The sequence below is a fragment of the Diaporthe amygdali genome, assembly GCF_026229845.1.
Source record: "Diaporthe amygdali strain CAA958 chromosome Unknown NODE_26_length_719862_cov_65_716256, whole genome shotgun sequence".
In the NCBI taxonomy this organism is placed as follows: domain Eukaryota; kingdom Fungi; phylum Ascomycota; class Sordariomycetes; order Diaporthales; family Diaporthaceae; genus Diaporthe; species Diaporthe amygdali.
In genome coordinates this window covers 212454-228386 of record NW_026517046.1, presented here as the reverse complement: position 1 = coordinate 228386, position 15933 = coordinate 212454, and the positions used below count along the sequence as shown (strand labels likewise).

The following is a 15933-nucleotide window of genomic DNA, read 5'->3' as shown; positions in this document are numbered from 1 at the left end:
TCTCATTCTCTTGCCGGAATCCGAAGTCTTAACCGACACAGCGAACACTCTGAGTCAGATCATGGGCCATAATGACCTAGTCATGACGAAAAGAGGCCTTGTCGAAGACGCTGCGCTGACCACAGCACCCAGTACATGGAGTTTTCTGAAAAGCGCTGTATATTCGGCTTATAGACTAGCTTCTGCAGAAGAGGAGGAGAGAAAATCTCGTTTCATTAAGCAATATCGTATATACAAAGACCTCTTATCATAAAAGAAGGGACGAGACTGCCGCCATGAGTCCTAGATTCCAACACTACCCAGGCTGCGGGCTCTCCGTAAACCTTGTGCAGATCCAGGGTCCGAGTGGGGCAAAACTCGTCGAAGGGATCCATTCCCGTCAGCTTTTAGGTGTGTGCTGAGCGAGCCGAAGAGCGTCGCGAGTCTCGAATTCTCGGGTCTTATCAAGGATGGCCCACGACAGGCAGGAGGAACCACACTCACCACCCCTCAATGACATCATCCCAGCCTGGCTGCGCGTGTCGTGCTGTGGGTCGAATTGCTGCCCCTATGTCGTCATCGCTCAGGGAGGTAGGTAGCTGTTCGCATCCGACAGAGGTGCTTGCGTATTGCGCATCCCGCTGTCTGCCTGGCTGAGACGTTATGAGTCGTGATGGGTGATGGATAGATTGTAAGATTGGCTGTTAGAGTTCTCGCCTCAACCCAGGTGAGAGGATCAGACCCGGATGGCAAAAAGCGTAAATCTGATATCCGGCGGCGGGAAGGGGAAGTGATCGACGCGGTCATGGCTGGCAAGGTTGGTCACGGGCACAGCCGCGACGGCGAACTATCATGATGGAATCTAAGTCCTTCTAGTTCCCTTGGGGGATCGGAACTTCCGATGGAATTTGTATGGACAGATCTGGTTTATCTATAGTTACAGTAAGATGCATATACTAAGGTAGACAAGCGTGTCCGATACAGGTTAAGTTTGTGGCGGCGGGCCTGTTATAGGTACGCACATCTGGCACATGATGGTATTCTTGCTATGTATGATATTTACCGATGTGCAAATATGCAACTCAATTGTGTCAGGTCTTCTATAGGACCTGCATGAATTATACTTTGAGGCTAGCATGCAAGCAACCTGGCCTGCCTGGCTGACCTGGGACCTTTCAAGCGTACCTTCATAGGTCCTCTCCTGTTGGGTAGCTACCTCTGTGATTGTGAGACATCGTTTACGGGTGTTCAGCAAAGATGGTCAAGGGGATATCTTTGTACCAAAGGTCCTCGTGGGTGTTCAGTGGTCTTGTACATCCAGCTGCCTTACTTGTTCGCCAGTCTGCCAGTCAGGCCAGTGCTGCCTGAGGCACCTGATACCTGCATAGCGCTATAGGCTAGATCATTCGTCTGAGCTGGCATCTGGCTGGCAGGCACGGCAGGCTGGCAGGTCAGGTTTGGGCTAGTCGGACGAAAAGGTCCGTAGTATCAGATGTGTTAGACAAGGGGTACGGGTCCAGACTCTGCGGGATCTTCGCCGGGCTAGACTGATCTCGATCAGCACCTATTTTGACGATGAGCGGAACAGGTCTTTTTGTGGGACCAGCACAACAATCTAGGCATTGCTAGGTAGCATGTTCGTGCGGCCTACGGGTTTTTATACGCCCAGAAGCAACTGTGGAAATGGGTGACAGTCAGCGCACTCTGTCTACCAGGCCAGGGCAGATGTGTCGAGATCCAGGGGCCCAGGGGCCCAGGGGGCCGTGTGTAGCGTAGCAGACACTCTCCCCCTCCCAAAGCCTTTCACCCACCAGACTGCCCAGACTGCGAGGCCGAGGGAGAAAGACCCTGCAGTCGCCAATGGAGCTCTGGTGGGGCGGCTTGCGCAGAACAGCAGCAGCAACTGGAAGCATGTCCTGTTAGTCAGTAACCTGTCAGTCAGTGTCAGGGAACGGCAGGGGGTGGGGCCCTGACGTCATCAACAAGTAACTCTTATTGCCGTATGATGAGAAGAGCAACAAGTCTCGCATCAGCGGCACAACATCGCGTGTCGGAGCAGCGCGCGAGGGGAAGAACAGGTGGTATACCTGATGGACTGGAGGCTGGGGAGGGCAAAGGTGTGCTGTACGCTATCGAAAAACCTTGGAACAGCGCGGCGATTTTGCACGAGGCTGGCCAACTATGCCTTGACAGGAGAAGGCACATCCTGGTTCTGTCAGGCGGGCTGCCGGAAATCGATCTCTGCGGGATGGGAAAGAGTGAAAGTGGGATGTGGTAGGCCGATGGAGGGGCAGAGTACCTAGGTAGCGGAAACTCTTCTTCTCAACCTCGCCCAGCACCACCACCCAGCGCCACCTCCCAGCATCAATTGCACCAGCGCGATTTCGTCCCTGCTTCCAAGGTTGGAGGTTGGAGGAGAAGAGGGTGGGGGCTTGGAGCCCGTAAGAGGTGCTCTGCTGGCTGGTGGCTGATGGCTGACAAGCGCTGCGTGGGATGGTTGAACGGCCCACGTACATACCCAGCCAGTCACCCTGTTGCCAACGACAGTCCGTCCGTCTGTCTGTCCCTCTGGGCACGAGAGCGCTGTACATGCCCATATGGCCACCGTCATCACCGCCTTGTGGCCCACGAGTCACCGTTTTCGTCCCGGGACGGCAACAGCCTGGTCCTCCTGCCTACTTCGAATTAGGGGTGTTGGAGATTCCCATCAGGAAAGGTGCCATTTCCCAACCTGAATTTGGTGCTGCCCAGCTCAGCCCTGCTCTGCATTGCACGTAACAGTAGTCTACTCACTGCACTCTACTCTGCTTTGCTCTGCTCTGCGCTGCGAGCCCCAGAAAAAACAAGGGGCCCGGCCCAGGCCCCAGTTACAGCCCAAGCATTTCCCAGTCCATTGCCAGTCCCAGTCCCCAGTCCCAGTCCCAGTCCCAGTTCCAGTCGTGGTCACCATCTCGATTTGGCCCGTCCTGCAAAAGCTGTCATCGACTATCTTATCGTGGATTGGCACGCCCAGTACCAGCGTCCCTAAAACCCGGTTTTTGTCCACCAAAAAGGGCCCTTTTCCCCCGCCAGCCTGTCTCAAGTCCTCCCCTCTCTTGTGAGCTTGCAAAGTCGTCGTTGAGAAGAACACCATAGTCTTCTGCTTGTTCCTACCACCTTGCCTTCCAGAAGAGTCGGAGACGCGCGCAGCATACAACCCAATCACAATTCGACCATCCGGAACACTGAACCCCCTGTGAGCTGCTCAACGGCACTGTAACCAGGCCACTTGACTCAGGTACGAGCCCGATTGTCCACGGGGAGAGATCGAGATCTCAGGGTTTATTGATAATTCTGACATCTCCGTCCCCTTCCAAAGGCCTCGCCCGTGATTCTCCTCTGCTTTTTACTTCTGTCGTACCGCAATACCCCTACGCACCTGTAAGGCTTGCCCAAAATTCAAGGCGTCAAGCTTGAATTTGCACATCGGTCTTTTGCCATCGACCTGACGACCAAGCAGGCCAGTCAGTCTGGCTAGTCGCCGAGGCACAACTACTGTTGACTGCGCACACATCGAAGACGGAGAGCACTGGTCTTTTTGCGTTGGTACGTTGAGGTGTCCTGTTCCAGCCAGGGACAACAGTTCAGAATGCAGCATATGCAAGATGGCAAATTCCATGATCCCGCAGCCTCCTTTTCTGTCTTCCCGGTTTTCAGCCCCAAAAAGCTCCAAATGGTGGGAATTGGCATTGCACTGAGCTCGCAAGGAGAGGCTGTTGCATGGCAGCACCTCGAGAGATGAAACCCAATCGCAAGCGCCCGTTGCTAGGAAATTGCTAGACTGGAAAGCTAATACACCGACTTTCAGCGCCTCGCCCTCCCCTCTGCCACTCCGGCTCTTCAACCCCAGCTTCCGCCACACCTCAGAGCCCCGCGTCGCCCACCTCTGCCTCTTCGTCCCCACCACGGTTGCCAGCCAGCCAGCCAAGCGTCCCTACAACCGAGCACTCCTTAGCTTTGACGACAATTGCTGCATCATTTTCGCTCTTCCGCAGGCACCCCGCAAGTCTGCCTCACCACTGCCCTTCTACGAAGCGAAACGACAGGTTTGCGCCCATTCGTCAAACATCTCACCATCTCACGTCGATCTCTACCTCCTCCTGTTGATTACCCTCCGGCACGTCGCCCTTACTATCCGGTTTTCCGAATCATATATCAATCATGGCTGAATTCGTCCGCGCCCAAATTTTTGGGACGACCTTCGAGATAACGTCGAGATACTCGGACCTGCAGCCCGTGGGCATGGGTGCTTTTGGTCTGGTTTGCTCAGCCAGAGACCAACTGACCAGCCAAAATGTTGCCATCAAGAAGATCATGAAGCCCTTCAGCACCCCCGTCCTGGCCAAGAGGACCTACCGTGAGCTGAAACTGCTCAAGCACCTCAGGCACGAGAACGTCATCTCGCTCAGCGACATCTTCATCTCCCCCCTCGAAGACATCTACTTTGTCACCGAGCTTCTGGGGACTGATCTGCACCGGCTATTGACCTCCAGGCCCCTCGAGAAGCAGTTCATCCAATATTTCTTGTATCAAATCATGCGCGGCCTGAAATACGTGCACTCTGCTGGCGTGGTGCACCGAGACCTGAAACCTAGCAACATTCTGGTCAACGAGAATTGTGATCTCAAGATTTGCGACTTTGGCCTGGCCCGTATCCAAGACCCCCAGATGACAGGTTACGTGTCGACAAGATACTACCGTGCGCCCGAGATCATGCTCACATGGCAAAAATACGATGTCGAGGTCGACATTTGGAGCGCAGGTTGCATCTTCGCCGAGATGCTCGAGGGCAAACCACTCTTCCCCGGAAAGGATCACGTCAACCAATTCTCCATCATCACAGAGCTCCTTGGAACACCACCTGACGATGTCATCAACACCATCGCGAGCGAAAACGTAAGTTACGCCTCATGTGTGAGATTGGAAGCACCAGCGACTGACAGTACGGCAGACCTTGAGATTTGTTAAGTCTCTACCCAAGCGGGAGCGGCAACCTCTAGCAACAAAGTTTAAGAACGCTGACGAGTCTGGTTCGTTACCCCTGCACACCCCCGCAGCTGTATCGAACGCCTTTCTGACGGACCACATAGCTGTCGATCTCCTTGAACGAATGCTTGTCTTCGACCCTAAGAAGCGGATAACTGCCACGAATGCTCTAGCACATGAGTACCTGGCTCCCTACCACGATCCAACCGACGAGCCTGTGGCCGAGGAGAAGTTCGACTGGAGTTTCAACGATGCGGACCTACCTGTAGACACGTGGAAGATCATGATGTGAGTTTGCCAGAACCCGCCACCTTCAGGATCTTTGCCGATTCGGAAGTTTCAACTTGTGCTAACGTCTGATTGCAGGTACTCCGAGATTCTCGACTACCATAATGTGGAAGCCAGCGGAGTTGCAGCAATGGAAGGAGAGTTTCATGGCCCACAGTGAGCGGGATACCGACGTCACTCAACGCGACTGTTTAGCAGATTAATACGTGTTTCGGCGATTGATACCAAGGAATACAGGGGTGTGTCAAAGGGGCTGATGCAAGGAAAACACGAGGGTACTGCATCACAGGCGCATTCTTCACGACGGTCGTGGTACTTGTTACTTCAGACAACCCGGTAGATACACAACGGCGTTTTTCAAGCCCTTGCTGGCCTCAGGCCAGTTCTCCGGCAACCGCAAGGAGACAAAAACAGAAAGACACAGAGAGGTCATCAAACAGCAGACCTCTTCCAAAACTTCAGCATGTACCGCATCTGAGAAATTCCCCTACAGAGGCAAGGCGTTAAGAAGAAGAGGGTGGGTGTCGTGTATTGGGATAGCTGGCAAAGTCTCACAAATCAAAATTATTGATGGCCGAGTACCGGATTCCCCAGTCAACTCCTACTCCATTGCTGACTTTCCATTAATTAAGATAAGCCCAGGGCAGTGACACGTGGGTGACAGGATACATGAGAAACCACATCATGAAACTGACCGAAAGCGCAACTTGACTACAGGTGACTTGCTCGAAATGAGAGCATGGAAGGGGCGGATATGAGAAGAGAGAATCACCAGCGCAGGTCCCAACGAGAACAAGCAATAGAAGAAGGTGACCGTGGTCAGCAGATCTTCGACAACGATGTATTTTGACCTATCCAAACTAGGCATCGTCCTTGCTGCTATGAGCGCCAAGTGCCGTGAATGCTGTGCTATGCCGTGGTATACTTTGATTTTGATCTAAAACCTTTCGAATGCTTTGATGCGGTCGGTCCATGCTTTACGCGCCCTCTGAAGCTTCTTAACCCAGACTCTTACGATTAAACCTCTCCCTATTCCTCAAAGGGCTGAGCGGGTTCCGGCTCCGCCTCTGCCTCGCTGCCCGCTATGCCAGCTTGTACTCCGTCGGCGACTCGGCGTCGTTCCACACGCTGGTCTCTTTCATGGCGAAGTCGAGCCGCGGCTTCTGTGGCGACACCTCGGGCGACGATACCGTCCCCGACTCCTCGGAGCCGAGTATGCTCTCGCTGAACGAGTGCTGCGTCCCCGGGCGGGTGTCCTCCTGCCGTGCCTTCTCCAGCCCCCTCGCGCTCTCCTGGCTCTTCCTCGACCCGCCGAAGAACGACGATGTCGACATGCGCGGGCTCTTCACGTCCTTCTCCGAGGCCGAATGAAACGAGGTCGTGCTGCCCGCGTCCCTCTTGCTCTTGGTCCTCCCCAGGCCGAGGCCCCACCCACTCGTGCTGCTGCCGCTGTTCCTGTCGCCGGCCCCACGGGTAGCAAGTGCCTTGCGCTTCTCTCCTGCCCACGTGGCCCAACTGCTCATGTAGGCGCCGACACCTGCCTTCTCGGCATCGTGGCCGTTCTTGATAGTCGGACTCGCAGGCACCGAGTCGCTCGACTGTTGTTGCCTCGTCTCCTCGGCCTTCTTCCGCTGTGCCTCGCGATATGCCTCAAGCTCCCCATAGAACTTGGTGATCATTGCACCTCCTTTATCCCTCGCCGCAGCCAAATTCCTCGCAGCCGCCTCTCTTCCCTGCGTAAGCTTCTCATCCAAGTGCAAATCCTGTACTTGTTGGGTTACACGCCTCGACACGTCATCGATTGTGAGGCCGCCGGCGCATATGTGTCTAGGTTCAGCAATATCGAACAGGTGACTGTCCGTGTTTTTGTTCCAAATCCGGTAATTCTCGGTCTTCATCCAAGCTTCAACCCAGTCCAAGTTGAAATCCGCAGCCGGGTCGCCCTCAATGTGCGGAAGGAGCATTCGCGGATTATCTTTGTGCTTGACCATGAAGGTGTGGTATTTAACAGCCGAGAGCAGCGCAATAACGTAGTCTTCGAATTGGAGTCGGATGAACTCTTCGCTTCCCATAAAGCCCATTGTCTTCGGCCGGCTTGGATTCGTCTCGTCCCAGGTCTCGTTCACGGTCTGCGTGATGAAATCGATCCACCTTCTATCCGGGGTCGAGAGCTGCAGTGCTTGCTTCAGTGACGGAGAGGTGATATTAATGAAGTCATCATCCAGGTTGATCAGGATATCGCTGTATCTATCTCGTTGCTGGAGAAGGAGAGAATTGGTGCTTCCAACGATGTAGGATTTTGTCTCGTGGTCCGCTAAGACGTCGAGCTGTTGAAGGGGTGTATATGGTCCAAACAGGCTCCCCTATGTTCAGAAAATCAGCTCCGACCCGCATGCACTCCCGGGTTCAGGATACTAACCTTGCCAAATATCTGAAGTGGAAGGCCCATGTATGCCTGTAACGATGACCGGTCGCTAGATTTAAAGTTTGTGGGCATGGTCAAATGCTTCTCGTAGCTATTCAGTTCCGGGTCGGCGCAGTCCTGGAGCTTCCGAATAAGACCGGGTATCAAAGATATCAAAGAAAACTGCATCATGCAAAGTCGCTCGCAACGGGAACCAAAGAACAACATCTAGCAAAAGAGGAGGATGCGTTAGTAAAATCCGCACATCCATATGCAGAGGGAGAAACACCCCAAGGGCCACTGTTCCTTACCTTGGGCTGCAATAAGCAGCATTTCAACAAGACCAAAGTCTGCCACCTGAACTCATGGATCATCTCCCTCAGACTCATACCGAGGTACGCCTCCCGACCCTCGTCCTCGCTCAGAAGACCTCGCTCTTTCTCATCGGCCAGACTCTCCTGGAAGCGACGCAGGATCTCCGTGTCGGTGAACTCGCGCTGTGCGAACCATGCGTGTGTGACGACACTGAGCCGTTCCCTGAGTGTGCCAAAAGTCTGTGGGTTGTCGGCCACAACGACGACGGCCTTTTGCACGGTCGACCGTGTTACATCAGCGGGTCGGTTGATCAATGCGGAAGAGTCCATCTGCCTAGTACAAGATATTCCAAAGAGCGATGTTGCGGGCTCGGTGTCGGTGGCGGGCTTAAGGAGCGTGAAGTAGGAGAAGTCCTCTGTCGATCTGTGTCCAACAACCAGGGCGGTTAGCGATAGATCCAATCAAGCCTCGCAAGCCTCGCCAGATCACCCAGATTGCTATCAATGAGCACTTACGCATGCGCGCCATCACTGAGCGCCATGAAGGGCAGCAGTGACCACCCGTAGTCGACCGCCGGGTCAGTGCCCTCTGGACTGCCATACCACGACTCGACTTCAGGCCCTCTCGCGTGGTGGAAGCCAATTACGGTGACCAGCGGCACGAAGCTGCTCCTCTTGGGACTCGTGGGCGTCGAGGTCCCTGAGCCCGCGGTCAGGGGAGTCAGATTGCCGGTCGGGGTGAGGGTATCCATTGTGGACGCGATTGCAGCCCTCGAGCCTGTGCCTTCCCGCGCGTTCTCCTGGCACTTTTCTCAACGCCCGGCTTGTGTGAATTGTGGGAGGGCAAGTTGTCATGAGACGGCCATGAAGCAGACAGGAGACGAGAGAAGATCAGATGTGGCCAGCAAGCAATGACTCGCCGGTTCGATGCTTGTTCGGGAGATCGAGTACCCTTCGGTGGTCCCGAGGCTGTCGGATCTGGAGCCGGAGGGCCGTGGGTCTTGGCCTTTCGAGGCTCGAGGCCGCCTTGCTCGCGCTGGGCAGTCGTGGAAGCGTGTCGGGACGTCGCCTCGTGTACAAGGGGTGCGTGGGGCGGATTTGATGAGTACCGGCGACGTGGACGTGCAAACTATAATTCTCCGGCCGAGAAGCGCCGGGGCTCTCGCAAAGCGCTGAGCAGACCCGCTTCTATCCAGAAGACAAGGCGACAGCTATTCGCCAGTTGGAAATATCGTGGAGCGACACAATGCCCATGGGGGAGGGAATGACGTCTCTGGATCAATGCGATCACGCAGATATTGAGCTTAGCGAGATGAGGAGAGAAGGCGGTCTGGGCGGCCGAGAGGCTAGGAGATGAGTGGGAATAATTGATTGATTGCTGATTGCAGGATAGGCAGACAGACAGACAGACGGTGTTTTTTCGACTGGGCGAGCTGGCAGGCTGGCAGGTGACAGATAAATGACAGCCCGGGGGGGTGTGAGGTCGGGAGGGAGCTGGACGGGGCTGAAGCTCGAGCTGCGCTGCGGCTTCTTTTTTGGAGGGGTCGACTGTCGTGCCAGCGTGCCCGCAGCACACGTTGTGCAAGGTCTGACAGGAAACAAGGGGAGGAACGACAGTTGGGAATGCACGGCTGCGTGTCCAGCAGGTAGAGGTAGGCGTATAGATAACGGATAGTATAAATGCTCGACTATCGGAGGCCACAATGCCACCGCTGGCAGACAGACCAAGACCAGGGCACTGGAAGGAAAAGGGTGAAATATACGTTGGCCCCCTTGTCTGCGTCGGCTGATCTAAGAAAAGGCACTGATAATAAATCCTGTGTGTAAGATGGGATGGACATGGGAGTGAGAACGGCCAAGGGCATGGATCCCCCAAACCCCCAAGATATTATGGCAATGGTGAAGACCATGACCATGTCCATGACCATGACCATGACGACTGGGCCAGCGACCGCCTGGCCTAGACTACAGTATCTAAGATGGATGGACCAGACAGGCCAGACCAACACCAAAACTCTACTGTACCGTGCCCAGGGACGGGCCGAAGTCAGATACGCTGTACCTGTTCTCGTGCCTGGCCAGGGCTGCCTCGTCATGTATTGTTCATCTCGATCTCGGATCTCCGTCGACGAGGACGAGGACGAGGACCTTTCGCCCATTGCAATTCCAATCCCACCCTTGCACGAGAGCAAATGCTCTCCCTTTCTCCCTGGCCTGGCGACCTTTTGACTTGCAGCGATCGTCTTCCCCGCATCTGCTGTTCGGCCTGCTGGCCGCTCTGCTGCTCTCATAGGGCACGCGGTCTCGATGCCAGCTGTCTTGCATGTTGCGTCAAACTTTAAATAGCCACACCTCCTAGGGCGGCCTGGTAGCCTAGCGCCGAGCAGGCCCAGGGCGGCCAACCCGCTCGTCTGCGGCGCCGGCGCCGGCACCGGGCACCACACACGGAGGGGACAGGCCCCATCTGGTGGTGTTCGCAAGGCGGGCCACGCGCCGACCACATGAACATGCAAGACAAGCCTCGACAGCGGCCAGGCGTCTGTCTGTACAGATTGACCGCAGTACTTATGCAGCCACGGCCCACTTGACCTCCATAGTGTCTTACCCACCCACACTCGACTCTGTGTATTCACGCGGGAAGAGCGACGAGGTCGCCCACAAGCTTCATGACCTCAGGAAGCCAACGCAACCTGTAGATGAATGAGCTCGAGCCTCGACGTAGCAGCTGCGTAATCAAAAGGCATGTAAACGCGCCACAGTAACTTCCGATGGCTTACTAAGGATTCAGGGCAAGGCGACTGGGAATCGTATCTCATTACAAGATAGCAATCACCAGTCAATCAATACAAGACTGTACAAGTAAAGGCTGTGTGTTGATGTAGCTGTGGTAGCTAGACCTCTGTAGTGTTCCCATACAGACAACGCAAGCTCACGCATATTTGTGGGGTTGTCTCATGGGTTGTGCCGTGGGCATGGGGGTGGGTTCGGACAATGCCTTGTGCGAACAGCTCAAGTTCACTGGGTCTATGTAAGTGCATGTAAGGCTAGGCAGGGGGCCGTCAGCTCGAGGGTAGCCTTGGAAATGTTTGCGGCCTGCGACCTCATCGCTTCCTCCTCGTGCGCTCTGCATCGTCCTCGTCGCCGTTCTTTCACTCATGTCCTTATCCTTTGCCGTCCTAACATAGACTAGCAGTGTCTGTGTTGTATTCCGTCGGACGAGGGCAACAGGCCTTGATGCTAACAGCTCTGCCCTCCTCGTTGCGCAGCCGAGTTGGCGTTGGCATTAGCATTGGCAGAGGCACAGCCAAACTCACTGGCAGACTTGCGGCTGGAAGCTGCATCTCAACGCTCCTCAACACCGCCCACCAGCGCCGTCCTCTTCACATTTGGTCGTCTGGTCTTCTGCCATCACCGCGCCAGTCATCAGCTGTATCACCTCGCACTCGTCTCGCCCGAGCTTTCACGGCAACATCCTCCGCCTCATCATCGACCTCGGACCAGGTACCACAGTCAATCACCGTCGAGTCCTCCTCAGAACCTTCCAAGATGAACGGTACAAATACCTCGCCTCGCGCGAAGCGCAAGCCCTCCCCTTTCGATGCACTCGCAACCGGCCGGCCACCGAAGCACCATCGCCACTCCTTGAACGGCAAGCAGTCTGCCGGCGACAACACGCCCGACATCGAAGCTGCGGACCTCGACATGCACGACCACGAATTCATCGAGGAAGCTGCTCTGCAGACCCTCCCTGCCCTGGGTCCCGACACCGCCGAGTGGCAGTTGACCATCGAGAACGTCGTCCGAAATGTCGTCTCCATCCGCTTCTGCCAGACTTGCTCGTTTGACACCGACCCAGCTCTGAATTCAGAGGCAACTGGCTTTGTGGTGGACGCCGAGAGAGGTTATATTCTTACAAATAGACATGTCGTCGGTGCAGGGCCCTTCTGGGGATACTGTATCTTCGACAACCATGAGGAGGTCGACGCCTACCCAGTCTACCGAGACCCAGTCCATGATTTTGGTATTCTTAAGTTCGACCCCAAGGCTATCAAATATATGCCCGTAAAAGCCCTGACTTTACGGCCCGATCTGGCTAAAGGTAGGCCTTCCAGAATTCAACACTTGCTACAGTCCTTGGCTGATGTGTGCATACAGTTGGTATCGAGATTCGCGTCGTTGGTAACGATGCCGGTGAAAAGCTGAGCATCCTTTCTGGCGTGATCAGCCGTTTGGACCGCAACGCACCCGAGTACGGCGAAGGTTATAGTGATTTCAAGTACGTTTGTCTCCTAATCACTCGTGAGGCTTGGGTTTTTGGTGTCAAGCGAACCCTTTCTTACGAATCGTGGCCCTGGCACAAACAAGCTGTCAAGTTGCTGACGAGTAGTCACATAGTACTTCATATTATCAAGCTAGTGCTGCTGCCAGTGGAGGTTCTTCTGGCAGTCCAGTCGTCAACCTTGATGGCTGTGCCGTCGCTCTGCAGGCCGGTGGAAGGGCGGACGGCGCGTCTACCGATTACTTCCTGCCTCTGGATCGTCCACTGAGAGCTCTGAAGTGTCTCCAAGAGGGAAAACCCATTACCAGAGGTGACATCCAGTGCCAGTTCCTGCTGAAGCCTTTCGATGAGTGCAGGCGACTAGGTCTCTCCTCCGAATGGGAGGCACAGATGAGGAAGCAGTTCCCCAGAGAGACCAACATGCTGGTTGCTGAAATCGTTCTTCCTGAGGGCCCATCTCACGGCAAGATCGAGGAAGGCGATGTCCTCGTCAAGGTAAATGACGAGCTGATAACTTCATTCGTACGGCTTGATGACATCTTGGACTCGAGCGTCGGCAGCAGCGTTAAACTGCTTCTTCAAAGGGGCGGAGATGATGTCGAGGTAGAAATCGGGGTCGGTGATCTGCACGGAATCACTCCCGATCGCTTCGTTTCTGTCGCTGGCGGCAGCTTCCACACATTATCCTATCAGCAAGCCAGACTGTATGGTGTGGCATGCAAAGGAGTTTATATCTGCGAGGCAACAGGCTCTTTCCGCTTCGATAACAGCGATAACGGTTGGATACTCCAGACTCTGGATCACAAGAAAGTACCAGACTTGGAGACTTTCATCGAAGTCGCCAAAGGTATACCCGACAAATCCCGCGTTGTCGTGACATACAAACACCTGAGGGACCTACACACGCTTAACACGACCATCATATACGTCGACAGGCACTGGTCCTCAAAGATGAAGCTCGCAGTGCGGAATGACGAGAGCGGAGTATGGGATTTCACTGATCTGGCTGACCCGATTCCGGCCGTGCCACCTGTTCCGCGCAAGGCCTCCTTCATTCAGCTGGAGCATACATCTCATCCAGCCGTGGCCGAGCTCGTGAAGAGCTTTGTGCATGTCAACTGCACGATGCCAGTCAAGTTGGACGGCTTTCCGAAGAACCGAAAATGGGGCATGGGCTTAGTGGTTGACGCAGACAAGGGGCTAGTAGTCATCTCGCGGGCCATTGTGCCTTACGACTTGTGCGATATAAGCATCACCATCGCGGACTCCATTGTTGTCGAGGGGAAGGTCGTCTTTCTTCATCCTTTGCAAAATTACGCCATCGTGCAATACGACCCTAAACTCGTTGACGCTCCCGTCCAGAGCGCGAGGCTCTCAACCGAGGAAATCACGCAGGGCGCGTCAACCTACTTCATCGGATATAACAGGATTGGACGCGTTGTCCATGCGGCCACAACCGTCACCGAGATCTTCGCTGTTGCCATTCCGGCCAACTCTGGGGCACCTCGGTATAGGGCTGTGAACGTGGATGCTATTACAGTCGACACGAGCTTGAGCCAGCAATGCGGGAGCGGTGTCTTAGTTGCGCCGGACGGCACTGTACAGGCGCTCTGGCTGACGTATCTCGGAGAGCGCTCTCCCTCAACCCATAGAGACGAGGAGTATCATCTCGGCCTTGCCACGCCAACACTGCTCCCGGTGGTATCGCAGATTTCGCAAGGCGCTGTGCCCGACCTTCGGATGCTATCAGTTGAATTCCGATCCATCGCAATGTCACAAGCTCGCCTCATGGGCGTGTCGGAAGAGTGGATAGCCCAGGTGTCCCGTGTGAACACAAGCCACCATCAGTTGTTCATGGTGACGAAGAGGACGTTTGAGCGCAAGGATAAGGAGGGAGACGAGGCGCTGCTCGAAGGTGACATACTGCTTACGTTGAATGGCAAGCTCATCACGCGCATCTCGGAGCTGGATATCATGTATTCAAACAACTTCCTAGACGCCGTCATTGTCCGCGACTGCGAGGAGATCCAACTCAAGCTGCCGACAGTGGCCGCAGATGACGTCGAGACGGACCGCGCAGTGTCATTCTGCGGCGCCATCCTCCACAGGCCACATCACGCTGTCCGGCAGCAGATCAGCAAGCTCTTCAGCGAGGTATATGTTTCTGCCCGCACGCGTGGATCGCCAGCATACCAGTATGGACTGGCACCGACAAACTTCATCACACACGTGAACAACAAACCCACGCCAGATCTCGAGTCGTTCATTGGGGCTGTGGTGGATATCCCAGACAACACCTGTAAGTTTCTTCGTTCAAAGACGACGTGACCTACCCGTCGTGGTTTGCTGACCAAGATACCCGCAGATTTCCGACTTAGAGCCGTCACTTTTGACAGCGTGCCATGGGTTATTACCATGAAGAAGAACGAGCATTATTTCCCCACGGTAGAGTGGATCAAAGACCCATCCGTAGAGTGTGGCTGGCGCCGTCTCACTTACGAGGCGGGCAAGAAGATTGAGGGCGAGGGCCAGGAAGGCGTCCCCTCCGTCACAGACGATACAGGCGAGCCTGATGATATTGCGGCCATCTGACAAAGTCGTCAGAAGGAAGGACTTAATGCTTCGGCTGCTTTTTGTATGAATGGTGTAATCTGAATCTCTCTCTCTCTCTCTGGGTTTTTGGGTGGAGTTCCAGGATGTGAGGATCAGGAACAGGTTATATCATAACATCTCTGGTGGAGTCAGATAGAAAAGCTTGCAATCTGATAGATTGTGCCTATCACAATGAGCTCAGCCGCTGCTTGCGTTCCTCTGTGGCCTTGAAGTGGTCGTGAAAGCAGTAATACAGTTACATGATGCGTAACTACGGAGAAAACTTTGTGCATCTGGTTACGTACCTGCCCACATGAATATCGTGGAGAGTGGGCAAGACAAATTGAAACACCGCCTCATAGATAATTCTGCAAAACATTGAAAACTTTTGTCTATGGCATTATCTGACAGCTAGTTATCCATAAGTTGTCATCCATAGGAAGTTATCTATAGAAGGTCACCCTACCGGAATTAAAATGTGTAGGACTTTCAGATATAGCCAGAAATTCAGCATAGCCGTGAGATGTAGTTTGGTCTGGCTAACATCAAAATCTGTCTAGAATACGCTGCCTGGGTAGCAATACCTCTAGCTTCACTTCAGATATCAGCGTAAGGGATGTATGCTTGCTCTGTTTGTGATGTGCGTATCCCCAAGGCAGCATCTCAAATAACACCGTTCGTTCCCTAGGAACCGAGCCGCTCTGACTATCAAGGAAAGGTTCTCGAACAATACTGTTGTCAATTCATTAATAAAGTATATGCGAGAGAGGTTTTGTACCAAACCACCGCCTTTCCTTCCTTCCCTTGCCTCCCTTCTCCATGCCTTTCCATTCGTCGTTGCCCATGGTCGTCATTCCACCGCAAAAGCTCAAGACTTCGAGCCCTTTACTCTAGTGGCCCCCAACGAATGGAGTCTGAACTCTAACGGGGCGAATTTTCAAGCGTCTTTGGTTTCATATATCGAAACAGGTCCCAATCCAATGACGCTTGCCCATGCTTCCAGTTCGTCAATGAGTGGTGTCCCTTGCCGATCGCAACTTCGAAGTATCACA

General features: G+C 54.3%; 4 protein-coding genes across 4 annotated transcripts; 3 read left to right on the top strand and 1 right to left on the bottom strand.

Moving 5' to 3' along the window:
• Positions 1–4179: 4179 nt before the first annotated feature.
• J7T55_010112 (mitogen-activated protein kinase sty1) lies at positions 4180–5452 on the top strand (the record flags this gene model as incomplete). Its single annotated transcript, XM_053131303.1, has 4 exons — positions 4180–4914; positions 4970–5048; positions 5109–5292; positions 5371–5452. 4 exons carry the CDS (start codon positions 4180–4182, stop codon positions 5450–5452), a joined length of 1080 nt encoding a protein of 359 aa, XP_052990538.1.
• A 922-nt stretch (positions 5453–6374) lies between these two features.
• J7T55_010111 (uncharacterized protein) lies at positions 6375–8762 on the bottom strand (the record flags this gene model as incomplete). The annotated part of the gene is made up of 4 exons (XM_053131301.1): positions 6375–7655; positions 7712–7924; positions 8008–8434; positions 8527–8762. 4 exons carry the CDS (start codon positions 8760–8762, stop codon positions 6375–6377), a joined length of 2157 nt encoding a protein of 718 aa, XP_052990537.1.
• A 1144-nt stretch (positions 8763–9906) lies between these two features.
• J7T55_010110 (uncharacterized protein) lies at positions 9907–10239 on the top strand (the record flags this gene model as incomplete). The annotated part of the gene is made up of 1 exon (XM_053131300.1): positions 9907–10239. The coding sequence occupies one exon, from the start codon at positions 9907–9909 to the stop codon at positions 10237–10239; it is 333 nt and encodes a 110-aa protein (XP_052990536.1).
• A 743-nt stretch (positions 10240–10982) lies between these two features.
• On the top strand, positions 10983–14881 carry J7T55_010109 (uncharacterized protein; the record flags this gene model as incomplete). The annotated part of the gene is made up of 5 exons (XM_053131299.1): positions 10983–11038; positions 11277–12109; positions 12166–12286; positions 12406–14588; positions 14655–14881. The coding sequence occupies 5 exons, from the start codon at positions 10983–10985 to the stop codon at positions 14879–14881; spliced, it is 3420 nt and encodes a 1139-aa protein (XP_052990535.1).
• Positions 14882–15933: the final 1052 nt, after the last annotated feature.